The sequence below is a fragment of the Fusarium coffeatum genome, assembly GCF_003316985.1.
Source record: "Fusarium coffeatum strain FIESC_28 chromosome Unknown BRIP53273_contig_110, whole genome shotgun sequence".
Lineage (NCBI taxonomy): Eukaryota > Fungi > Ascomycota > Sordariomycetes > Hypocreales > Nectriaceae > Fusarium > Fusarium coffeatum.
In genome coordinates, this window is record NW_022157903.1 from 23,597 (window position 1) to 47,714 (window position 24,118).

Genomic DNA, 24,118 nt, shown 5'->3' on the forward strand with positions numbered 1-24,118 from the left:
GAATCGTGCTGTAATTACCCTAAACCCAAGCAATAGCTTAACAGGCGTTCAATAGAGGAAGGATGCAAATATTGACCACTTGTTTCATTCACGTTGGGACTGTAGATGTTCAACGCATTGACTACTTTTTAATTCCATTTTAAGCCCGCAGCGAGCGGTAATAAAGATCTTTGTCTGAATACTAATACAACCATTCTTTGGAAAAGGCAAAAGCAAAAGAAAACACTACCTAACTAGCCCTGCAAGTCCAACGCCTGGTCTACTGCGTAGCATGCACGTTGGTGGTGCTTACGTTGGTGGCAGGATCTGGACCCTTGCCGATTAAACTCCGCTCATCGAGCTCATAGTAAGACTTGTTATCTGTCTTGGAGCGCGTGGCACGGCTTCCAGGCCAGCTGCCAGCGCTCTTATCAAGATTAGAGTCCTTGTTGGAGCCCGTGAAGCTCATTTTTGAAGCTATCGTAGCCATCGCGTTCGGCCAGAAATGCTTGCAGAGGTGACGGATAGCTGGGAGGCTTGCGCAGACCATGCCAAGCTCTGTTTCCCAGATGGACCAGATGGTGACTTCAACGTATTCCCCTGTTATTGATATTAGTACGAGACGTGAAAATGTGAGATATGATGACTTACATGTTGGATTGGTGGTTTTACCAAGGGTGATGAGGAAGGGTAGGCGGATGATACTGAACACGGTGACACTGACGAATGGAGTTAGCTCAAGCCGAGGACCCATATACCAACAGGGGAGACTTACACGATACCAAGAGAGAACATGACGAAAAGCTGAGCCTTTTGACGATGCTTGACTTGCAGCTTCATCAAGTGAGGCAAAGGCAAAAGCAGGATGACAATGTCGCAGATCATGTTGATACCACCAAAGGCGTAAGTCTGCGAATTGAGATCATTGCAATGGCCCTTGTGCTCCGCATCCCAACTCGTCCAGTTGTAGCTCGCGGGCAAGCACTGTAGAGCTGTGGTGATCATGGTCGCGGCACCACAGAGAGCCACGAAAATTCCAATCATCAATGTCAATTTCTTGAACTCTGGTGTTGTAAAGATGCCACGTAGGAAGAAGAGAATGGAGAGCTTGGTACTGTACAGATGAACACTGTACATGATCTGATCGATCCAGAACAATTTCAGTAATTCGTACAAGCGATCAAAGGGAGTGATATCCCAAATGTTCAGACCGAACCCAAGATCAGCGACTAGGGGATGTTAGTGACAATCTGCAACGGCTGCCACAAGAAACTTACGTCTACAAGCAAGCCATATGTACGGTACTGTAGCACACTACAGGTATGTCAGTGAATGGTCTCACAAAGGCGCCCTGCCAAACTCACAGCTGCTATCATGATGAAATAGTCATCAATGCCCAGCTTGCCGAGGATAGTAACCTTGGAGTAGATCCTGAGTATCACAGCGATCTCAGCAATGATACATGCTATAATAGCATTGATCCTGAACTCCATCTGCTTGCTCTGGACTGGAACGCCACAAGCCATATTTTGGACTCTCATCAAAGCTGAGATTGTTAGTAGGTATCCAAGCCTTCATCGAAAATATCAACTTACTCAATGAGTCCTTGACTGTGCATTTTTCCAGAACACAAGCTTGCGTCAAGCTAGCGAATATTGGGTCAGTGCAGAGACATGTCGTGTTTGTCATGGAGCATGGTGACTCTGGCAGAGCTTGTTGCACACATTTCAGCTGCCAAGCATGTTAGCAAGGGGCATGCATTGCATGAGGGTGAAGGCTGACTGACATCGCAGGCGGGTATCTGTGCCGCCAGATCTGCAAAGCTGGCAGCATTGGCAAAGGCCGATAGAGCCGTGGCCACCAGGAGGGAAAGGGAAAGTAAACGCATGATTGAGGATGACTGAGTCTAAGGATGCAAGTATGACAAGTCGAGACCAGCTAAAGTATCACCACGCAATACCAGTAAACGAAAGTGCCACCAGTCTTTATAACTATCATCTCTTCCAGCAACTTTAGCACTAAGCCCCTGAGGATAATAACTACCGATAAGGTGCCTGTGTCCAGGCTGTTGGGACCGAGGTGAATGTGGACCACAGTAATTGACATTGCTTCTACAGCTATTACATGTTGCATTGCACGGAGAGTACTATCCATCCCAGAGGAAGCACAACAACATTATCCGTAACTAACCACGCCAATGACGACGCTTTGTGAAGGGATATCAATACGGTCCTTGCCACAGAAAGCTACTAGAACAAGAGCGCCCAAGCTAACAGACGTTTGAAACGGCCGGCCTAGTGTTCCAACGACCCGGCTACAATGACAGGGTAGCATTCTAGCACCAACGGGCGAAGATCAGTATCTCTCCTTGGACAAGCACCGCTAACCCTGGGATCATCAAGTGTTGGTGTTGAAAGTTCCTTGGTGGACCAGGGATCACACCCCTGCCACTACCCGCTCCCGCTACCACACTAAGGAGTAACGGTTCAGGAATACAACGTGGAGTGCCCTGCTAGTTGTTGAGGTGACCCACGCTCTTGATTAACTGCCGGCACTTGGGTTGGCTCAAGCGTTGTCCCCCCCCCCGCCTCTACATGAGCATTGGAAGTGGATTCATGCTGCAATGAAGGAGTCAGTAGACGATACGACATGATCCCACAAAGACAGGGCTCTTCATACGAATTTTGCAGAAGGAAAGCCCTGTCGGGTCATGAAGCTAATGTACGTAGAGTGACGCCCAACCTCGAAAGGGGTTGAGTTTACCCATGACCTGTCAACTTTGAGAGATTGGCGACGATCAATTGCTGTCTCGGGACATTTTGGTTCTTGGACAGGGCTGTCACGAAGAGGAGGCACCAGTCAAAGCTTAACGGTCTGTCGACATATGTAGTATCCGTACTTTGACTGGGTGTCTCATATTAGCAGGAATCTAGTAGGAAACGCCGGAACCAAGACCCGTTTCCTAGGTTCATGTCGGTCACTACTACGAAGGGCTAATGTTTCCCTGACTAGAACGGATCCGCCATCTTCGAATGCCATGATATCCCTGTTTCTAGAGTCCGCCAGACACGACTCACTGCATTCTAACTCATCTCGCTCTATTGGCTGATCAAATTCAGGAGACTCGTCCGGGCCCGAGCCTTTGGTAGCGCTTGCGTATGATGGGACTCAGTTCCCGGGTCCTCGGCGTTGAGCGTTATTGCGATAATCATGACTCTCCTTTTACCTATTGTTATTTAAACAGAACATCTATCTATGTTAAAGTCCACTGACAAATGAGCATCTTCTCATTCGCATTCATTCCTTAATTGACTTATTGTCTGTTCGTTCTTTTTGAAACCATTCGCTCTTTACTACCTTAATTGTCAAGTTGTCAATAATATGAAGCCCTTTACTCTTGCCACAGTGGCCACGGCCCTGCTTTCCAACCAGGCTGCTGCGCTACCTACTCTTGACCCCGACACTCCCATTCCTCTGAACGCCTTCAAGTTCAACCCTCGCGATGGACAGGACCCTCATCTTGGCATCGACCCTGAGCTCATTCGCAAGTTTGCTTCTCAGGCTCCTCCCAACCTTGGAAAGCGAGTCATCGACTTCGACCCCAAGAAGCAACTTGTTGATGTCCATGGCGACCATGAGTTCAAGGCTCCTGACTGGGACGCTGGTGAGGTTAGAGGACTTTGCCCTGGCTTGAACACTCTCGCCAACCACAACTACCTTCCCCGTAACGGTGTTGCCACTGTAAGTAACTCTCATATACTCTGAGCTCCAATATACTGACTCCAACTCCAGTTCACCCAATATGTCACTGCAGTTGGCCGGGTTTGGGGTATGGCTCCTGACATGTCTGCCCTCCTGACCACTCTTGGTGTTGTTCTCGGTGGCAACCTGTTCGCTGTCTCCCAGGGCGGTTGGTCCAAGCACATGAACAACAACCTGCTTGGCCTCCTTGGTACTCCCCGTGGTCTCAGCGGCTCTCACCCTTTCTTCGAGGTTGATGGCAGCCCTACCCGAGGTGACCTTTACGACCCCATTGGCGACAACAACAACATGAACATGTCGTACTTCATGGACCTCTACAACCTCCAGAAGGATGCCGAGGACCCCAACTACAGCATCGAAGTTCTGTATGAGCACAACAAGAACCGCTGGCACCAGACCATTGCCACCAACCCCTTCGCCTGGTTTGGTCCTGCCAGTGGCTGGCTCGTTCGTGCTAGCCCTTACTCCTTCACTGCTCGTCTCGCTGCCAACCGTTCCGCTGAGCACCCTGATGAGGGTCGTCTCGACAAGGAAACCCTCAAGGCCTTCTTCTCTGTTTACGGACCCGAGGACAACATGACCTACGTCGTTGGCCATGAGCGCATTCCCGAGAACTTCTATCGTCGCCGCTACACTGACTATGGTATCGCCGCCAACGCTCTCGACATTGTTACCCACAGCCACCCCGAGGTGCTCAGTATCGGTGGCAACACCAACGGTGTCAACACCTTCGTCGGTATCAACATTGATGACCTTGCTGGTGGTATCCTCAACGGCAAGAACCTCCTCCAAGGCAACAACCTGGTCTGCTTCGCTCTTAACGCCATCAAGACTGTCACCCCCAACGCTGCCTCTTCTCTCTTCGCCACCCTGACTTCCGTTACTGATGTCGTCTTCGCTGCTCTCGAGCCTATCATGGGTGCTATGGACTGTGCTGTCTACGACGACCTCAGTGTCAACGGTACTAACTGGTTCGACTTCAACAAAGAGACATACCCTGGCTTCAAGAAGGCTGGAGGCGGTTGGTAAACTGTCAATTCCTGTAGCTAGTGCTCTGCAGGTTAGCATGCGGAAACGTACCACTGTATAATACTTCGTAATGTTCATATTATAATAAACAGCCTCAGGGCAATTACATAGCTACTAATAAGGTTTCCAATATGATCTATTCGTGATGATATACATGTGTTAGCATCGAATACATCAGTAAACTCCACTCCACGATAAGACCTAATATCTATCGTCTACAGCCTTTCCCGCACTTGACCCAGAACTTTGACTAGTCCCGGATGCAGTTGGTCCACAGATGTACAACCAAGCAAGCGCATGTTGCGCTCCAGCTCATCCTTGTAGATCCGTAAAGCTTTCTCGACTCCCTTCTGTCCATAACCAGCCATAGCATACAAGAACGGACGGCCAATTCCAACGCCTCGAGCCCCCAAGCACAACGCTTTGAGTATATCAGATCCCCTACGAATTCCGCCATCGATGTAGACCTCGATCTTGTTCTGCAGCCCACGTTCTCTTAGTGCAGGCATGACCTCAGCCAGGACTTCAATTGGAGGTTCAGAATACTCCATCTGACGGCCACCGTGGTTTGACAAAATCACAGCCTCCACGCCACATTCGGCCGCTTTGATAACATCCTCTACCCTCTGCACTCCCTTTAAAACGATGGGCATCTTGGTTATGCTTCGAAACCACGGGACGTCATCCCAACTCAAAGTCGAGTTCATGATCAAGGAAGGATCCAGCTCAGTTGCCGGAGCGTCTTCGAACTCGTCGTCTTCATCTGACTCACTTTGCTGCAGACGCAAGACCCTTTCTCGGCTTCCAAGGTGGGGGTTATCGACCGTGATGCACAGCCCTCTGCAGCCGTTTTTCTCAGCATTCTCGATAGCTCTTCTAGTCACATTCCTATTTTTCTTGACATACACCTGGAACCACTGAGTCCTATCGGGTTCTCTCGCGCTTGTAATTTCTTCCAGTGGGAATGAAGAGTATAGTGGTATCATTTGGATGACATCATGCTTATTGCTCGCCCGTGCTAGTGTTACTTCGCCGTCGGGGTCACCAAGCTTCGCGTGCGCAGTGGCTGAGATGTAAATTGGAGCGGATGTGCGTGAACCCAGCAAGGTTGTTGAAATATCCACTTGTTCCACATTGACCATGACTTTGGGCCTGAAGCGTATTTGTTGGAAGGCTGTGTTGTTTTCTCGAAGGGTCTAATACTGTTAGAAGCCCTCTCGTACGATCCCGAGGCTGGAGCCTTAGTACTTACCAACTCGTCATCTGATCCGGTCGAGTAGTAATTCCATGATGCTTCCTTCATCATGTTTCTAGCTACAGTCTCGAAGTCTGACATGTTGATACAATGCGACAGCTTGGGCTTGCGATATAGACTGGACTGTTTGGCTTCTGGCTTCGGGCCTTCGCTTGTGATCACACTTGTGTCGATATCACCGAGGTGCTTGGACGGCTCCAGCCATTTATCAAGCACATCGGTTGAATGGATAAGATCAAAGTCTCCCGTAGAGTCTTTTCCCTGTAGGTAGTCATCAGAGCTTGAAGCGTGATTTTATGCATCAAAGCACCTACTGCATTTTTCAGGATGACCTTTCTACCTCCCGGATGGTCTGAAGTCACGTTTTAGCAATGTTTAGAATAGTTTCTTAGCTTATGACATACTTGGGAGAAACTCAGTAAGATCATAAACTTTGTTCTACATTACGGTCAGTGAAGTCGCGGACGATGAGTGAGCGATTTTACATGAATTATGAGCCAACATGACTTTGAGCTATTATGCCTTGCGACTTCAGAAGGATGCAGTGCCATGTTCTTTGATCAAGCTTAAGGATAGAAAAGGCTGACGGTTTGTGGCGGTCGTGAGATGAGATGATTCGACTAATGCAGGAACAGCTTCAGTGGGAAGACATATCTTACCTCACTCAAACCGCACTGACCTGATTGGTTGATCGAGCTGATTTGGGTTTGTTATCGATAATAAGGCGGAATTGTCCCCGGACTAATTCCGCGTACAGGGATGGAAGGTTGACGATGCTACAAAACAACGTCATGGACTTGAGGACATTCTAGATTATTCATGCTGAGTAATCTGGCCACTAGCGGGTCGTTTCGAGCATTTCCGTATCACAATCGTGCCGCGTTTACGTAGGTCGCTTTCAGTCCACTGAAATCTCATTCCACAACTGCAATCGAATCTGGGAAGATTCTAGCGTTGTTCGATGAAGTGTTTCTAACGTTATGCCGAAGCCATGCCTCGGTAGTTGTGCGCTGCTTCAGGCATCATCGCCGTCGACTATGCCAGAATTGTGACCATAAAGTGGGACATGACGCATCTTGATCGGGGTTATCAATAATATGGTGGCGACGGTAGAAAGGAAACACTAAAAGTCATGACATCACGGATTATGATTTCTAATTATTGAGCCAGTTTATAAGAGTCTTGAAGATCCCAAAGTCCGTGAATGGCAGTTAGAAAGTATCCAACGAATTATTATCAAATACTATTATAATGGCACCACGAAGATTCCAAGCCGAACAGACCGATGCGAGCCCTTTGGCTCAGCCGCTCAAGTTTGAGTTTAGCGGCCAGACCGCTAAGAACAGGCTGATGAAGGCTGCCATGACTGAACGTCTGTCAACATGGGATCCCAAGGTTCTAGAGAATCGAGGCGTTCCTACACCAGAGCTCATCAACGTTTACCGACGATGGGGAGAAGGAGATTTTGGTGTTATCCTGACAGGAAACGTCATGGTGGAATATGACCATCTCGAGGCTGCCGGAAACCCCATCGTTCCTCGTGATGCCCCCATGTCTGGCGAGCGGTTCGAGGCGTTCAAGGAGATGGCTACTGTTGGCAAGAAGAACGGAAGCTTGATGGTTGCGCAGGTCAGCCATCCTGGACGCCAGGTTGCTGATAACATTCAGAAGAACCCCATTTCTGCTAGTGATGTGCAGCTTGAGGGTGAGGTTATGGGTATGCACTTTGCTAAGCCCAAGCCCATGGATGAGCAGGATTTCAAGAATGTTATCGAGGGATTTGCTCATGCTGCTGAGTTCCTCTACAAGGCGGGCTATAACGGCGTCCAATTACACGGAGCACAGTAAGTATATCCATTGTCCAATCCAATAAAATACTAATATACTCTCAGTGGTTATCTCCTAGCACAATTCCTCTCTCCAACAACAAACAAGCGAACAGACAAGTACGGTGGCTCAATCGAAAACCGTGCTCGCATCATCTTCGAGATCGCAGACGCCATCCGCGCTCGTGTGCCTGACAAGGCATTCGGACTATCTATCAAGGTCAACAGCGTTGAGTTCCAAGAAGGCGGATTCTCCACAGAAGACTGCAAGGCTCTGTGCCGCCAACTCGAGGAGCATGGCTTTGACTTTGTCGAGCTATCCGGAGGAACGTACCAGAGCCTTGCCTTTTCTCACAAACGCGAAAGCACCAAGAAGCGAGAGGCTTTCTTCCTCGACTTTGCCGAGATGATTATTCCTGAGCTTAAGCAGACCAAGGCTTATGTCACCGGCGGTCTAAGGACGGTCCATGCCATGGTCGAGGCCCTCCAAACTGTTCATGGTATTGGTCTGGCCCGTCCTGTCACGAATGAGTTCGATCTGCCTGCCAAGCTCATCAAGGGCGAGGCCAACGCTGCCATCTATACTCTCCTTGATGAGCAAAACTTTGGCATCACAAACGTTGCCGCCGGTACACAGTAAGTCACACCATACTTCGTCTTAAAATACACAGTTATGCTAATATTTCTAGAATCCGATTGGTGGGAAAGGACAAGCAGCCTCTTGACTTGAGTCGTGAGGACCATAAGAAGGTTTTCGAGGAATCGATGCAGAAGTGGGGTGAGGCTATGGCCAATAATGAGGACCAGTCCAAGTATGGATATATTGACGTTGAGGGCACTAAGCTGGAGCCCTTTGGCGAGGCATATGCGGCCGCTTAATTCATGATAGATATTAGAGCGATGAGCAATAGATAATGACTTCGTATGTATTAAGTACCACGCACAGGTGATGAGCAGGCAAGGGACAAGTGTGTCCAATCTGATAAACCGTTCTCATCTTTTATGGTCATTGACTCATCAGTGATCTTGGTGACTAAGTTTGTGATTGTCTATCAGCTAACCGCCTATATTCATGTCCTATCTCATATTTTGGAACTGTCTATATGTCTACCCTTCTATGGTTTATTGTAGCCTCAAACCCTTTCTACATCCTCCAGATTCTCAGACTGACTGACATCTCCCTTAACGTCGTGACGGAACTGCTGCTCCTCCTGTTTCAGCTCCTCCTTGAGAATCTTTTCGGCCTTCCAAATTGGCTTGATCTTGAATAAGCGGTGAACCTGCTCCAGAGGAATACCACTCGTTTCAGGGATCAAGAAGAAGGCAAAGATGAACGCGAAGAATGATAGCGTAGCGAAGAACATGTATACACCGTAACCCATTGTCGCAAACATTTGCTCAGTGAACCGCGACACGAGGAAGTTGAAGAGCCAATTACTAGCGGTCGTGCAGGCTTGGGCAAGAGAACGGAAACTTGGGTCGAAGAATTCCTGGTCTCTTGTTAAAACTGATAAAAACAGAGACTGTGGATAAACTTACAGAGTTGATGACCCATGGTGTACCGTTCCATGTGGGTGTATAGACGGCCGTCCATAGGTAGAAGAATACGATAGCGGCAATTCCGCTACCAGTGAGATGATCCTGCGGGTTCTTGGTAGGGTCGACAACGTAGATGTATGCGCCCAATACCCACATACAGATCGAGCCAGTGATACCACCGATGAGCAGCAGCTTGCGTCGACCAAGCTGATCAACCAGGAACAGAAGCCACACGAAGGTCATGACAGCCTTGACGATGCCAAAGATTCCGGTCATGACGTTGACTGTATCGCGCTGAACACCAATGCTCTGCCAAAAGTCAGTCTTGTAAAACCACCTAGCCTAGATTGCACACTTACCGAGAACACAGTTGGGGAGTAGTAGTTGATAGCATTGATTCCCGATCCATTCTGCCAGAAGAACAGCATGCATCCCAGGAAAAGTCGGTACATCATGTTTGGTCGTTGAGCGAGAGCTTGGAAAGGCTTGAACAAGCCGAGACCGACAGTATGCTTTTGAATCTCGTGAGCATGGTCAATAGCTGCAACTTCTTCTGTAATGTATATATCGGTTGGAGTTAACTGTCGAATCCAGCAAAGATTCTTCATGGCTTGTGTTCTGCGGTCCTTCAGGAACAGCCATCGCGGTGACTCACGAAGCCACAAGGTGCCGAGGAAGAGGAGGCCGGATGGGATGATCTGAACGGCGAAGGGGACGATCCATTGTTGGTGGCTTTCGGGCATGTGCTTCTCAACACCATACTACGTGCGTCAGTATTTGAGTGCAAATGGAAAAAGTGTGTTCTACTCACGTTGATCCAAAACCCGACCAAACCACCAATTTGCCAACCAAGCTCATACAGACCAACGAGCCGTCCACGGATAGCGGGTGGCGCAAGTTCTGAAAGGTAGATGGGAATGATATTGGATGCGACACCTGTTCCTAATCCCGAGAGAACACGACCAGCGTAAAGAATACCTAACCCAGTGCCCGAGTCGGCTCCACACTGAAGACCAGCCCCAAGCGTGAAAGTAGCAGATGCGATGGCAAGACACCACTTGCGGCCGACCCAATGGCTGAGAAGATAGGTAAGAAGCGCACCGAAAAAGGCGCCAGCGATGAATAGCGATACAATATTCTCACTGATCAAGTTTCGCTCCTCGGCACTCTTTTGATCGATGCCGAATTCTTTCTTAAATGAGTCGAGGGTGATGGTCGTTCCGATGAAAGCGCTGGTGTATCCAATCATATTGGATCCACAGGAGGCCACGATAGCTAAGACATACACCCTCCAGTTGTACACCGAAGGCGGCGTAGGCCTGTCCTCAGCAAGAGTTAGGATACCCATTGTGAATGTTGAGCAGAGAAGAGATCTGTCGAGACAAGCAGACAACACAGGACGCAGCACTTTATAACAGATAAGATTGGAGCAAAATCCGGGGCCCCAGCTGGAGTAACTATTTCTCTTTTCCCCGTGCTGATAAAGATTCCCTTCTCCATACGCTCCGCTACGTTACAAGATTTTCCACCTCCATGAAATCTGAGTTTTTCTGAGGATATTATGGATACTATGGGGCATCTGAGTCGGCCCGGACGAGCGTTTTCCCAGTATGGGGCAGCGATATCGCCGTCGGTCAAGTGATACGCCTAAACGGGTTGCAGCAATTGAGTCAATTAAGATTAGATGATTGGAAGATTCGGCAAAGGTATTACGGCAAGAGAATTAACTTTCAACAATGGGAGAGAACGGGGAACGGTTGACCATGTAATTGATGAGGGGCCATCCCTTGACCTCCGACTTACTTGAGCCTCATTTTGAGCCTCAAACATTGGCATTTCCCGCCAAGCGCCTTCTTCTCACCGAAAAAGCCATTAAACGCCTCTCTGAAAGCTCTAGAACCAGGAGACAACTTGGCGTATTCTACGTTGTTTCCGTCTAATGCCCGACACCGGATAGTCCGGAGATCAGCGCGGAGTTGCGACTATCGTCCATCCGGGAAAACGTTTAACCCCGCAAACTATGAGTCTTTCCACTGCGGAGGGATAAAAGCTCGCATGGGCCACATCAGACGGTCAAAGGAGAACGGGTAACGGCACGTCCTCATGCTTTGCTGATCAACATAGCATGGTATCGACGTGGTCCATCTACGTCAGCTTGACCAGTCAACCCCAGAGTACCCCATGGTGGTCGGCAGAGTCTTGATCCGGGGACATGAAAGCACCATGGGGAATATGGGGGTGAATATTTATGGTCAACATCGAAATAATGTCTAGATTAGCGCTATATGTCATTATGTAGTGGTGCCTTTGCCAGGCTTGTACTTCCATCCAACGGGTCCCAACCTGGTAAATCAGGTAGCTCCGGTGTCTTGATAAGTGGTTCGTCGATCCCTGAATCATCATCCTCATCGTCTTCTGGTTCGCCATAAAAAGATGCTATTTCTTCCAAACATCTGTCCTGCAGCTTGAGCACCTCGTTCACCCTACGCACGCTCGCAGGGAAGCCGTGTACGAGCCTCATCAACGCGTCCCAAGCCATAACCTGCTCACCAATTTCGTTGAGATTGTCCTCCACAGCGGCAGCGAGCTTTTCACCAGCGGCCTTTTGCCGATCAAGAGCCTCGATGGTTTGCTGCAGCGTCTTCTTCGCATTTGAAATCGCAGTGGTGTTTTTCTGCAATTGCCTATTGACCTCATCCAATCCACGCATCTTCGCGGTGTCAGGGTAACGCATCACACTCCTAAGCTTCTCCCACTCCTTTATCCGCTCTTTGATTGGCACGCGGTCCCTCTCGAGCGTCTGAATGCTGCTACGTAGGCACTGAATCCTGCTCTCTAGAGAAGAAAGCGCTTGTTGTTCAATATAGGATCTTGTTGGATCTTGAAAAGCGGCTTTCTCTTCAAGTCGTAGGGCAAGCCGCTTCTGTAGCGTTATTTCGTGGTATCTCATCTCAAAAAGGGTAGCAGAGATTCCATCAGGAGTATGACCATCTGGTTTATGTTGAAGTTGATCTTTCAAGTCCCACAGAGAGCTTCGAGCTCGTTTCTTTGGTGGAAGAGTCGGAGAGCTGCTTGGGCGCTTCTTGTTTTTAGTTACGACACTTTTTGATTCGGAAACATGCTCCCAAATGATTCCACGTTTGCTGTCGCCAGCTCTGGGTTCCATTGGGAATGTGTCCTCAACGACAGGTACCTCTTCTGCTGTGATATCGGCTTCCGGCATCACCATTGTCCCCGGCAAAGATTCCGGTTCTGGCATATTCGTTGACTCTGGCATTGTTTCTGCCGGATGGGTCGTCTCCGGCGTAGCTGTTATCTGTGGCATATCTGCTGACTCTGGCGTTGTATTTGCCATATGGGTCATCTCTGGTATAGCTGTTGTTTGTGGCGTGTCCATTGACTCTGGCATTGTGTCGGCCGGATGGGTCGTCTCTGACATATCCGTTGTTGGTGGTAGACCTGTTATCTCTGGCAGATACATTGTCTCTGCCAGACCCGTTATATCCGGCAGATACATTGTGTCTGGCATATCCATCGAATCTGACATATTCATGGACCCTGGCATATCCATTGTGTCAAACATGCCGATTATCTCTGGCAGATCCGTAGTCTCTGGCATGCCCATTGTCTGTGGCACAGGTTCCGGTTCTGAGATACGGGTGGTCTCTAGCCTATCTGTTGTCTCTGGCACAGGCTCCGGTTCTGGTTCCTCTTCTGACATCGGAGATGACACGAATGGGCCCAGTTCAGTTTCCACTGGATGTGTCGAAGTAGCCATTCGTGCTCTTGACGCTGACCGGTCTGGTAACCCTGTTGTCACTCGTGATCCTCTTGATGATCCTGGTTGTGAAGTTGATTTTGATTTTGTTGGCTTTGCTACTGCTGTAGGCTCACGTCTTGTCTTGTTGACAGGATTCGATTGTCTGTGCTCTCCTTCCGTCGTACCATTTGAGGGAGAGGAGTGTTGAGGCTTGAACTCGTTGATGACTTTGTTGACGTCGCGTTGATCCAGAAACTGGTTTTTCTTGTCTGTAGTCTTCCTCCTCTTCATTGCCCGTATTAGGGGCCATTTGGCTTCGTCGAGATTCTTTCCACTCCTCTTGTAGGTTTCTGCAAGCCTCCTAAGGTCTTGGACCAAGGCAGGGCGCCATCGTCGGGGGTTCAGGTCATGGACGCACCATTCCCAGGGCCATTGACCCGCTAATTCGAGGAATTCGCGTGCGGCGGTGCAGAACTTTCTGCCTCCCTTGAAGTTGTGCTCTGGGTACCATCGTTCGAGGATTTCCTCGTCGGTGAGCCTATTTGATTTCTCCATTGATACTGAGGATTTGGATGAATGCTCTGGCGATGATGTCTCAGTGAGACAAGTGACGCCAAGGTAGAGATATTTGACTCTAGTCTCTCGGGTTCTCGGGGGGCTGAACGTTGCAACGCTGATCGTACGTTTGGCTACGTCACTTCCTATGATTAAATCTGGAAGATACGAACTGCAGGGTAACTTCAATAAGATCATTGAGGACATTTCGCAACAGTCATTAAGTTTCTGTCGAGACTAAAAATCCTTTTAGAACTCTGCCATGAGATTCCTTGCTTCAGATATGGTAAGTGTCTAATGCACTGTTTCGCAGGGAGTTCTAAAACTGTCTTGACAATTGTTCGTTGATCGAGCGTTGGTGTAAGCGTTGGGAGCACAGAAGTTCATCACAACCAACCGTAATGGGTCTTTAAATTCCACACAACACGGAAGCAACTGGTTACTCTAGTAACCACCAAGAGCTTGAACACTTTACCTGCAACATTAGTATCTAACTTATACTTTACAGAAAGCGCTTCTTGTAGTTATGTAAATAACTATTTGGTGTCTGGTAGGAACACATCGAGTGATAAGATGAAGCGATAAGATAAGAAAAATCACAGTACGGACTTCCTCGATACTGTATATGGCACCGTATGCGAGATAAGATAGACGATAAGATAAGACAAATTACAGTGCATACAAGCTCGGCACTCCGCTAACACTGTATCTACGATAAGATAAGACAGCGCGACACCTTCCGTAACTGTCAATTGTTAAGTACCTCACTCAACGTGTCATATGGTAGATTTAATTGCATTGTCGGCATAGGTAACATCTCTCGTGGTGGTAGCACTGATAATTGTCCCATGGATCAATCCATGTCGGATCGGGACGCTCCATCGCGAAGGCGTAACCGCGTCGCGCCCGTTGTGCCAGTACTAGCCTTGTTTCTACTCGTCAATCTCTCGATGAGTCTCTATCAACTACCTTCCAACCGGTTGATAGAAAGGCGTTTATGCATAGACTACTATCGGCGGAACGACCCTTCAAAAATCTTGCACGGTGGTGTGGATGAGAGACTGTGTAAGATTCGTGATATTGAGAAGGATCTTGGCCGAATTCAAGGTGTGATGGAGACGTTATGGGTTGCAGGAGGTAACCCCAGTTGTTGTCCCAAGACATGCTCGCTTGGCTAATATACTTCAGACTTCGTCATGACCATCCCACTCAGCTTTCTTGCCGAAAAATGGGGTCGCCGAGTCATTCTCAGACTGAATCTCGTTTCTCGCTCGTTTCTGCTACTCTGGGCTATCATGATCGGTAATTTCGACATGATACTCCCAACTCGAGCTATACTTGCCGGGCCAGTCCTATCAGTACTCGGCGGAGACTGTGTGTTTAATTCGCTGACATATTCGCTTGTATCGAATTTGACGGATGATCATGTTCAGCGAGCCATCTACTTTGGCTACATGAGCTCTGTTTCCTATGTCGTGGCATTACTCGGCCCGGCTCTAGCTTCGGCAACCATGTCACTATCACTCTCACTTCCGTTCTGGCTCGGTATATCATTGCTATTATTGGCTGTGCCGACTATACAGAGGCTGCCTTCGCCCACAGATAGCAAAGCTGAAGATCTCGATGAAGAACAGCAGGCCCCCCTTCTATCATCCCCACTATTGAAGGCTCAAGAAGACGAACAGTCAATCTTACGCTCTGTGGCAGAGCGTCTACGGACTATCAAAGACACCGTCACAAGTCACCCAAAGAACTTCACACTATTACTCTTCAGCTTTGTACTCACATCGCTTGCCAGCTCTGACACAAAGCTTCTCGTGCAGTATATTTCCGCAAGATACAAGTGGACGTTTGTATCAGCTGGCTATCTCATATCGGGAAAGGCAGTCGTGAACTTCACACTGCTCACGTTCGTCATTCCCAGACTCTTGCGAGCCGCACGCTCTGTTCCAAACGAGACATGCCTAGAAGCTGCAGACAAGTCCAACATTCGTCATGCCATGTACTGCCTGTCAGTTTCTGTGCTTGGAGCCCTGGGAATTGCGATCGCGGTAGAGATCTGGATGCTTATTCCAGCAATGTTTATCTACGCTCTAGGGTCCGCGTTGCCGATCTTCACCCTCTCGCTTCTCAAGTCACCAGCTATTTCACCAAGACAACCATCAAACAATGCAGAATCGACCGATATTGAGAGTCACATCTTCTCAATTGTTATGCTGGTCAAGACTGTAGGGTCCCTCATTGGTGCTTCACTGATGGCTGCACTCTGGGTCTATGGCCTCGAGCTTGGTGGATTTGCACTCGGCATGCCCTTCTTTACTAGCACGGTCTGCTACGCCGTAGCTATGTATGTGTTTACCGATATCGACATAGATAGGTATTGGATGAGCCAATAATATCAGACCATCTTAAACGAAGCTTGCGGGGAATTGACCGATGCAGTATGCCTATCTGGCATGTTAGTACAGACCTCCTGACATATCCTATGACTGGAAACATCGCGATCACAGGTACCTATGTTGAGGGAAGTGGGGAAACATAAGTAACTGAGTAGTTCAGTCAGTTGACAATGACGACTGATACTGGCTGCGAAGGCATTCGCATAACGGAAATGCCGGATAATGGTAGATTCCCACGAAGACTAAGAAAAGTCTTCCCTATATCCACTCCCTGAGGCTCGGTATAACCCCTTTGCATCAACGGCGACAGGTTTAACCTTGACCAAGGATGATAATCCTGCTATTACCCCGCGCTCGGTTCTCCAGAAGAGGCAATTGTTGTGTTGTAGATGGTGGCTTAGAGCTCCTAAACCTGTTTATCGTCATCGAACTGCATATCCGCTGACGCCTTTTAATTCTGTTGCCTGGATCCTGCAAGAAGAGTTGGTGTGCAGTCTGGGGCCGTGCCGAGATGGATGTACCGGTACTTTGAATCCCCAAACGATTTCCCCACCACACCTCTTGCATAAGCCCATCTTGCTGATCGGGAACACACCCCCTTCGCCTTGGCTACCCGCTTACGGAAGACAGAGTGAGTCGCCAAGAAATATGGGTTAATTGACGTCGTGTAGTGTCAAAACAATGAGAGAGCAACCAGCATCAACTCATGCATCGCGAAAGCCTCACTATGGCGCCAAAAAAGATCATGTCTCAAGAGGATATCGATGAGAAATCAGTGAAGGAGATCGCCAGCGCATGTGGCATCTCGGTTGATCAGATCGAAGATGTTTATTCTTGCACGCCTCTTCAAACGGCGATTATGGCCGAGTCGACAATCCATGCTGGTGCAAGTGTGTTTCAGTTTGTTCTCAAATTATCATCGGAACTTGACCTGGATCACTTTTGCGCTTCGCTGAATCAAGTCGTCTCTCTCAACGCTATCTTGCGGACTCGGTTGGTGGAATGCAGCGAAGGACTTGTGCAAGTCGTGACCAACGAGAAACACGAAACACGACGTCTACAAGACGATACAGATATCAGAAAGTACATGATCGAGGATGAGAAGAGACCCATGGGCCACGCAACGACGCTGATCAGGACTGCCATTATCAGATCGCAGTTGTTGCTTACGATCCACCATGGTATTATGGATCATGCTTCACTTACGCCACTATTCGAAGATGTTCTTACCATTTATCACGGAGGTGAAGCCAACAAGAGAGCGGACTTCAAAGAATTTGTCAGCCAATGTTCATGTGTCGATGAGGACGAAGCAAAATCATTTTGGTCCTCACGCTTTAATGGATCACCATCCATCTTCCCCAAAGTCAAACCGGGTTATTTGCCGTTTGGCGCGAGTACAATCAAGCGGAAAGTCATTATGGAGCAGATCGGCAAGGGGGTTTCTGCTGCTCATGTTCCCTCGTATATCGAGACAGCTTGGGCTATGACTGCAGCAAACTACAGTGGAAGCGATAGCGTGGCCTTTGGACTCATCTTTTCGGGACGCAACTCGACATTTCCAGCCGCCGAGACCACGCTGGGCCCGACTATTGCTATCGTACCTGTGCAAGTGACCATATCGAAGGCCCCAACTTTGGAAGGTATTCTGAAAGAGCGAACGTCGGCTCGACGACAACTACAACAGCACTCGGGTCTACAATATGGCATCCCCAAGATCCGGCAAGTCAGTGAAGCCGCTCGAGTTGCGTGCGGTTTTCAGACTCTATTGAACATTCGCCCACGATGGTACGATCCGAAGGAGTCGTCTGAAATATCGTTCCAAGAGATGAAGGAGCCAGCTGAACCGTTTGCTTTATCGTTGAGCTGTGATTTGGAAGATGATGGCATTGCTATCCATGCATCAGCGGACCCGAAGGTTGTACCAGACCAGCAACTAGTGCGGATTCTCGACCAATTTGAGCATATGCTGCTCTCACTCACCGAGGCCACTCTCGACACCAAACTTGATATAATACCGTGTCTAAGTTCTGGCAATCTGGCTGCGATCATGGAGTGGAACAGTAGCCCAGCTGAATCTGAAGAGAGACTTATCGATCATGTCTTCCGGGAACAAGCTCAAAAGCATGCAGAATCACTAGCAGTGGAAGCCTGGGATGGTAGTTTGACTTATGCCGAGCTGGACGATCTGTCTGACCGAGTTGCCACTCAACTAGGCATGAAAGGTGTTGCGAATGGGACTCTGGTCGCTTTCGTCTTTGAGAAGTCAGTCTGGACAATTGTCTCAATCCTTGGTATCCTTAAAGTTGGGGCAGTCAGTGTCCCGATCTCAGCTGATGACCCTACAGCTCGAAAGCAACAAGTCATCTCGAGTGCAGGTATAAATATGATCCTAGCCTCCGCAATGGCGTATGCGGAGTGCGCTGGACTTGCCTCGAATGTTACAGAAGTCAGCGAAGTTGCCGTGAAAGAATTATCGCCTGTCGATTATAATAAGGATCCAGGACGAGAACCCAGCGATCTTGCTTTTGTTATCTATACCAGCGGTAGCACCGGTTTGCCAAAGGGAGTCATGCTCGAGCATCGGAATCTGGCATCAGTCTTCAAGTTGTTCATAGACCGAATGGGTTACAAACCGGGGGATCGAACACTTCAATTCTCAGCTCATGTATGGGACATGCATCTTGGAGAAACATTTTCTTGTCTCCTATCGGGAGGGACTCTTTGCGTACCATCCGAGGAGCAACGGAAATCAAGTCTCACGCCATTCATCACTTGCAATCATGTCGAACACATCTGGCTCACCCCAACAGTGATACGTACACTCATACCAGAAGATATCAAAGAAGCCAAAACTATGATCTCGGCTGGGGAACCGATCTCGCCAGATGCTGCTACGGTCTGGGGACGTAAGCTCAAGCTGTATAATGGCTGGGGCCCATGCGAATCTTCTGTGGCCAGCGCCGTCGCAGAGGTGACGCCAGACTCGCCTTATCCTGAGAGTATTGGCTACGCCTTTAATGGAACATTGTGGATCGTCAATCCGAGAAAAGTCGACGAACTTGTCCCTATTGGCACGGTCGGCGAAATCGTGATTGATGGGCCAGGCGTCTCGAGGGGGTACCTAAATGATGAGAGCAAGACCAAGACGTCTTTCATCAAACCACCGCCATGGGCGTTGAAAGCTAACGACAATACTACGAGGCGACTCTATAGAACTGGTGACCTGGCAAAATACAACCCAGACGGAAGTCTCTGTTTCTTGGGGCGAAAAGACAGCCAAGTCAAAATTCGCGGCCAGAGACTAGAACTTGGAGAAGTTGAGAACCATCTTAGTGGATGCGCAGCCATCCGAGAGATACTTGTCGCTACTAAGATCGTTGAGGGTCGTACTCAACTGGTTGCAGTGCTTACTTTGGACAACCCTGACCTGCTCAGTGAAGAAGTGCTGATGCCAGTGCACCACCAACAGGATGGTACGGTTAGAAAGCATCTCCAAGCAATTGGCGATTACGCAAGGTCAAAGATGCCATCGTATATGGTGCCAACAATCTGGTTGGTGGTACAACGAATGCCTCGTACTGAGTCGGCCAAACTGGATCGATCCGCGATATCCCAATGGCTCAAAGACAAGGGTCGATTATCAACAGCCAAAAAGATCATGGATGTAACAGCAATAGACCCGGTAACCGCGCCTAGCATGGACGAAGAGCTTCTACTTCAGTCGATCTGGGCGAAGGTTCTCCGCATCCCACAAGAAAAGATTGGACGAGAAAGCTGCTTCGTTTCCCTCGGTGGTGATTCTATCATGGCTATGCAAGTGGCTAGCCAATCTCTAAGACAGGGGCTATTTATTACAACCACAGAGCTTCTGAAGAACACTTCCCTACAAAAGGTTGTAGAGTCTAGACGCTCAGAGGAAACAGTTGGAAAGAGTCTCATTCAACCCAACGGTTCGAAACAGAGTCTAGCAAAGACTTCTCAAGCTATGTTGCAGCACCTTGACTCTCTCGGGATTCCACGCCAGAATGTCGAGGCCATCGTGTCAGCCACCGATGGTCAGGCGACCATGCTTGCACTTGGAGAGATTGGAGAGCAAAGAGGATACTACATTGAGTTTGAACTACAGTTCAGTGAGCCTCTCGACGCTGCAAGGCTACGTGATGCTTGTAAAAAGGTTATTGAGCACCATGCGATATTACGAACAGCTTTTACTTTTCAAGGTTCAAGCATCTTCCAGGTGGTTCTGAAAGATGTACCACCAAACATGATGGACGACGGAGTTGCAGAGAAACCCAAACTTGCGTTCAGGCAAGGGGCTCCTTTAGCATGTTTCCATCTCGACTTGCATGATAATCTTGGCTGCCGAGATCTGCGTCTTGAGATACATCATGCGTTATACGATGCAATTTCCTTGGGTCTTGTCTTTCAAGATCTCGATGCCGCGTACAGTGGTAACGCGTTGTCCGAAGGTGTTCATTTCCATGATTGGGTTTCCCATGTCGAGTCCCTTGACTTGGAACCCTCAGAAAAGTATTGGAAGGGAATGTTGCAGGGCTCTAGCATGTCATCTCTTGTTCCTACCCCCAAGGGCGCGATTCGTGGACATGTCCTCGACAAACAAGTCGATTTGCATGTTCCACTCAGCTCGATGACTATATCATCTGTCACTCCATCAACGCTAGTCAAGACCGCTTGGGCATTGGTATTATCACAGGCCTTGGGCACAGACGATGTCGTGTTTGGAGAAGTCGTGGCCAATCGTTCTTTACCCCTTGCTGGTATTGAGACTGTGAGAGGGCCTTGTGTGAACCAAGTACCTGTTCGCGTACGCCTTGACTCTTCAACGACAGTGGCATCTCTAGTACACCAGACACAAGATCTGCACATATCAAGCATGCCGCATCATCACCTCGAGACACGGTCAATAATTCGGAAGTGCAGCTCTTGGCCTAGCTGGACCCGATTCAGCACTGCCTTGGTGTATCAGAACCACACATCAGTTGGCGATATTGTGACAGTCGGAGGGTATAATTGCTCTTTATCGACCAATGGTGAATTGGGTGATTCAACAGATATACACATCATTGCAATCCCCCGCCCAGGAAAGGGCGAGCTGGAGATCTCGCTACGCTATTCAGATCTGGTATTCACAGCTGATCAGGTCAAATGGCTATCTCAACGATTGAGCCAGATACTGAACATGCTGCCTTCAGCCATGGAAAAGAACCTAAAGGACGTCAAGCAAGAAGTCAATGAGAATTCTGAACTATCATGTGAATTCAAAGAGCTGCCTCAACATCCCAAGGAACAGGAGCCCTTACAGGAACAGGAGCCCTTACAGGAGAGCAACAGAGATGCGACCGCTCACGTATCGGACAAGGCTATGTCGATAGTCGACCATGCATGGGAAACAATCGGACTGTTGCCTGATAGTTCAGAAGAGGATCCCTTCAATTCAATGTGGGATCAAGATGCTGACGTTGTGACAACTCTGTTGCTCTCAGAGCAGTATCGCTCTTCTGGATCTGCCGCCAGTCCAGTTGATATTGTCAGGATCCCAAGCAAAAAGTCTCAAGCCATCTTGATTGATAGGAAGTACTATAAGGGTAGCACGATGGACCTGGTTACCGATGAGTTCATGGTCGACGACAAAAAGTCAGAGAATCACTTTGACCAAATAGCTAGGAGGGATTCGGGGATCGGGTCATGAAGAGAAACAGAGTGCTGGCATGGGATACACCGAATACATATTCCTTACTTATTGCAAATTCTAAACTGTCTTTACTCAAGTGCTTCAAGATACTGTACCAGATTGGACCATGTCTTCTCTGGCAAAACACATGACATCCAAACGTTACCGTCCCTATCAGCTCCCATAACCACTACCAAGTGCATGATATACGGACCCTCAACACTCCCTGGGTCCGCAGAGTGATAGTAGATAGGATGGCCTCGCTTCCGTCCAGAGCCAATTTCGGCCGAGGCCTCTTCCACAATCGCCGGACTAAAGTCAATTTTGTCAAAAAGACTTGCTTTGAGCCAGTTGGACATGAGTTGGAAAGACATGTCCTTGTCGCCAAACATAGTGTTCATGTGAGTCTTGCGAACAGACTCTGCAGATAGCACTGAGTAGGCTTTCATTTGTTCTTCGGTTGCTTGCTCGCTAATCGATTTACGAGATAGAAGTGCAAGATCCCCAATGGACATCTTGAGCGCCTCGTCTGCTGGACATTGGAGGAAGACTGCGGTAGGTGAGTTACCAGCATAGGCTACGCCGTCTTGGAATGCGGACGGTGCCCGGCTGCGAGGGTCAAGAGCCATCATCGTCATGATGTTACGCTTTGATCCGACCGGTTGCTCCTGTGCATTTAGACGACAGGCCAAGGCTGCTAAAACATCACCCTGAGAGATAAAAGCTGATCCGTCAGATGAAATTGTCATACTATCCCGTGCTTGAGTGGTAAGCTTGTCAATCTTCTCTTTTGGAATGCAGAGAATGCGTGACTCTAGTGGCGCACGCTTTGACTCGTAAAACGCCCAAGCCAACCAATAAGCGACTCTCCAGCCTGTGAGTTCTGTACCAGCAAGAACGTGTTTGAATTCCGTAGGAGGATCATAAAGGCCCTTCATGCCGTCTTCTTGTACCCCACCAAATGGAGCCACTTTCTCTGGTTGTCCGGCAAGCTCGTGACACCAAGCATTAATGATAGCAGTGAGTCCAAGAAGATCGGCTGTCATATGAGAGTGAGTGAGGCCGACAAGAGTGCCATTGGTGAAGGTGTTGACATGGAGTGAGAACTGAGGTCTATCGCCTTGAATTAAGTCGTCAAAGGACGCAGGTGATCCTGGACCCATGGCAAGAGAGTTGAAGGCTCGAGGACCCGTGAAAGTCTCGACCTTCCCATTTCCTCGTGGTAACTTGGAGGCCAGAGGATGGTCTTCGAAACGCACGTCAAAAATCTCCTGTGTAAAGTGGACAGGAGGTCTTTCACTTGTAAAAGGCCTTGGGATGTGGATTTCCAACTTGCCGTCGTCCTGCGATTTCTGTCAACCAAGATAAATGGCCAAGTATGTGGATTACTTACGCGACGGCGGTATCGGCCACCAAGTTTATGCCACCCATCTCTCTGGAAGACACGAGATAAGGAAGAATGCAGCTTCTCCGGATCCAGTATCTCATCAAACCGAAACATCCAGACTAGGATGCATCTTTGAAGCCCGCTGATGCTATCGAACAGATGCACGGGAACGACTTCATCCGTCGGCACCTTGGGCAGGATATTCAGGCTTTGGCGTCGAAGGAAGGGAAGTCTTGAGATCCACGACATCTCTTCGTTCGTGTCTGGTAGGAAGGTCGGAATGTATTAAACCCGTGCTATTCGCGGTGCTGTCTTTTCTGACGTTTGAAACAGGAGTAAGCCGTACAGACAGCAGATATCGATTGATAGACGCCCTGCCCGACGGAAGTATCACTTAATTGTTTCCTCTCAGAATATCGAGTAGTCAATTGGACCGGATATGGCTGCGTGATCTACATAAGCATTGCCATAAATATCATTAACAATCATGATCATGAGGTGGAATCTTGTGTTGCAAATGCTGCCAAGTTATGCACTGCCCTTCTCAATTTGGAAGAAAGAACGAAGTTGTTGATAGTTAGACTCCGTATGATGAGAGATCTTGGACACGACAATAGGTACAGTCAGTCCTGATACGACGCTTACCCTCCATCGCTTCCTTCATAACTTGACGAGCTTGGCTATGCAAGGATTATGTGGGATATCACCCACCGGTTCTTAGCTTGTCAGTAGTCCCGCTGTATGCCGTCCCTGTACTCTCGCGGGGTAAGTCAGCTTATTGACGCTGGTAATCGCCGACACTATCAAGCTCCACGTAGTCCTATTGGTCGGGATTCGCAACGTCTTGGGTCTTTGGGTAGCACAACGCAATGACCTTCTTGTCTCGCTGGAAAATGGCGCAAATTATCTGATGATTAGGATTTGTTACTTGT

General features: G+C 48.7%; 9 protein-coding genes across 9 annotated transcripts; 4 read left to right on the top strand and 5 right to left on the bottom strand.

The window, feature by feature from the left end:
• Positions 1-259: 259 nt before the first annotated feature.
• FIESC28_05026 (uncharacterized protein) lies at positions 260-1,867 on the bottom strand (the record flags this gene model as incomplete). The annotated part of the gene is made up of 7 exons (XM_031159173.1): positions 260-579; positions 631-698; positions 755-1,208; positions 1,257-1,293; positions 1,344-1,525; positions 1,575-1,710; positions 1,766-1,867. 7 exons carry the CDS (start codon positions 1,865-1,867, stop codon positions 260-262), a joined length of 1,299 nt encoding a protein of 432 aa, XP_031016673.1.
• A 1,493-nt stretch (positions 1,868-3,360) lies between these two features.
• FIESC28_05027 (uncharacterized protein) lies at positions 3,361-4,770 on the top strand (the record flags this gene model as incomplete). Its single annotated transcript, XM_031159174.1, has 2 exons — positions 3,361-3,720; positions 3,772-4,770. The coding sequence occupies 2 exons, from the start codon at positions 3,361-3,363 to the stop codon at positions 4,768-4,770; spliced, it is 1,359 nt and encodes a 452-aa protein (XP_031016674.1).
• Positions 4,771-4,985: 215 nt separating this feature from the next.
• On the bottom strand, positions 4,986-6,576 carry FIESC28_05028 (uncharacterized protein; the record flags this gene model as incomplete). The annotated part of the gene is made up of 5 exons (XM_031159175.1): positions 4,986-5,966; positions 6,023-6,286; positions 6,340-6,377; positions 6,430-6,463; positions 6,511-6,576. The coding sequence occupies 5 exons, from the start codon at positions 6,574-6,576 to the stop codon at positions 4,986-4,988; spliced, it is 1,383 nt and encodes a 460-aa protein (XP_031016675.1).
• Positions 6,577-7,276: 700 nt separating this feature from the next.
• Positions 7,277-8,730, top strand: FIESC28_05029 (uncharacterized protein; the record flags this gene model as incomplete). Its single annotated transcript, XM_031159176.1, has 3 exons — positions 7,277-7,869; positions 7,918-8,487; positions 8,541-8,730. The coding sequence occupies 3 exons, from the start codon at positions 7,277-7,279 to the stop codon at positions 8,728-8,730; spliced, it is 1,353 nt and encodes a 450-aa protein (XP_031016676.1).
• A 254-nt stretch (positions 8,731-8,984) lies between these two features.
• Positions 8,985-10,738, bottom strand: FIESC28_05030 (uncharacterized protein; the record flags this gene model as incomplete). The annotated part of the gene is made up of 4 exons (XM_031159177.1): positions 8,985-9,341; positions 9,391-9,699; positions 9,750-10,151; positions 10,202-10,738. The coding sequence occupies 4 exons, from the start codon at positions 10,736-10,738 to the stop codon at positions 8,985-8,987; spliced, it is 1,605 nt and encodes a 534-aa protein (XP_031016677.1).
• A 933-nt stretch (positions 10,739-11,671) lies between these two features.
• FIESC28_05031 (uncharacterized protein) lies at positions 11,672-13,705 on the bottom strand (the record flags this gene model as incomplete). Its single annotated transcript, XM_031159178.1, has 1 exon — positions 11,672-13,705. The coding sequence occupies one exon, from the start codon at positions 13,703-13,705 to the stop codon at positions 11,672-11,674; it is 2,034 nt and encodes a 677-aa protein (XP_031016678.1).
• Positions 13,706-14,901: 1,196 nt separating this feature from the next.
• FIESC28_05032 (uncharacterized protein) lies at positions 14,902-16,101 on the top strand (the record flags this gene model as incomplete). Its single annotated transcript, XM_031159179.1, has 1 exon — positions 14,902-16,101. The coding sequence occupies one exon, from the start codon at positions 14,902-14,904 to the stop codon at positions 16,099-16,101; it is 1,200 nt and encodes a 399-aa protein (XP_031016679.1).
• Positions 16,102-16,831: 730 nt separating this feature from the next.
• On the top strand, positions 16,832-21,817 carry FIESC28_05033 (uncharacterized protein; the record flags this gene model as incomplete). The annotated part of the gene is made up of 1 exon (XM_031159180.1): positions 16,832-21,817. The coding sequence occupies one exon, from the start codon at positions 16,832-16,834 to the stop codon at positions 21,815-21,817; it is 4,986 nt and encodes a 1,661-aa protein (XP_031016680.1).
• A 71-nt stretch (positions 21,818-21,888) lies between these two features.
• FIESC28_05034 (uncharacterized protein) lies at positions 21,889-23,435 on the bottom strand (the record flags this gene model as incomplete). Its single annotated transcript, XM_031159181.1, has 2 exons — positions 21,889-23,142; positions 23,193-23,435. The coding sequence occupies 2 exons, from the start codon at positions 23,433-23,435 to the stop codon at positions 21,889-21,891; spliced, it is 1,497 nt and encodes a 498-aa protein (XP_031016681.1).
• Positions 23,436-24,118: the final 683 nt, after the last annotated feature.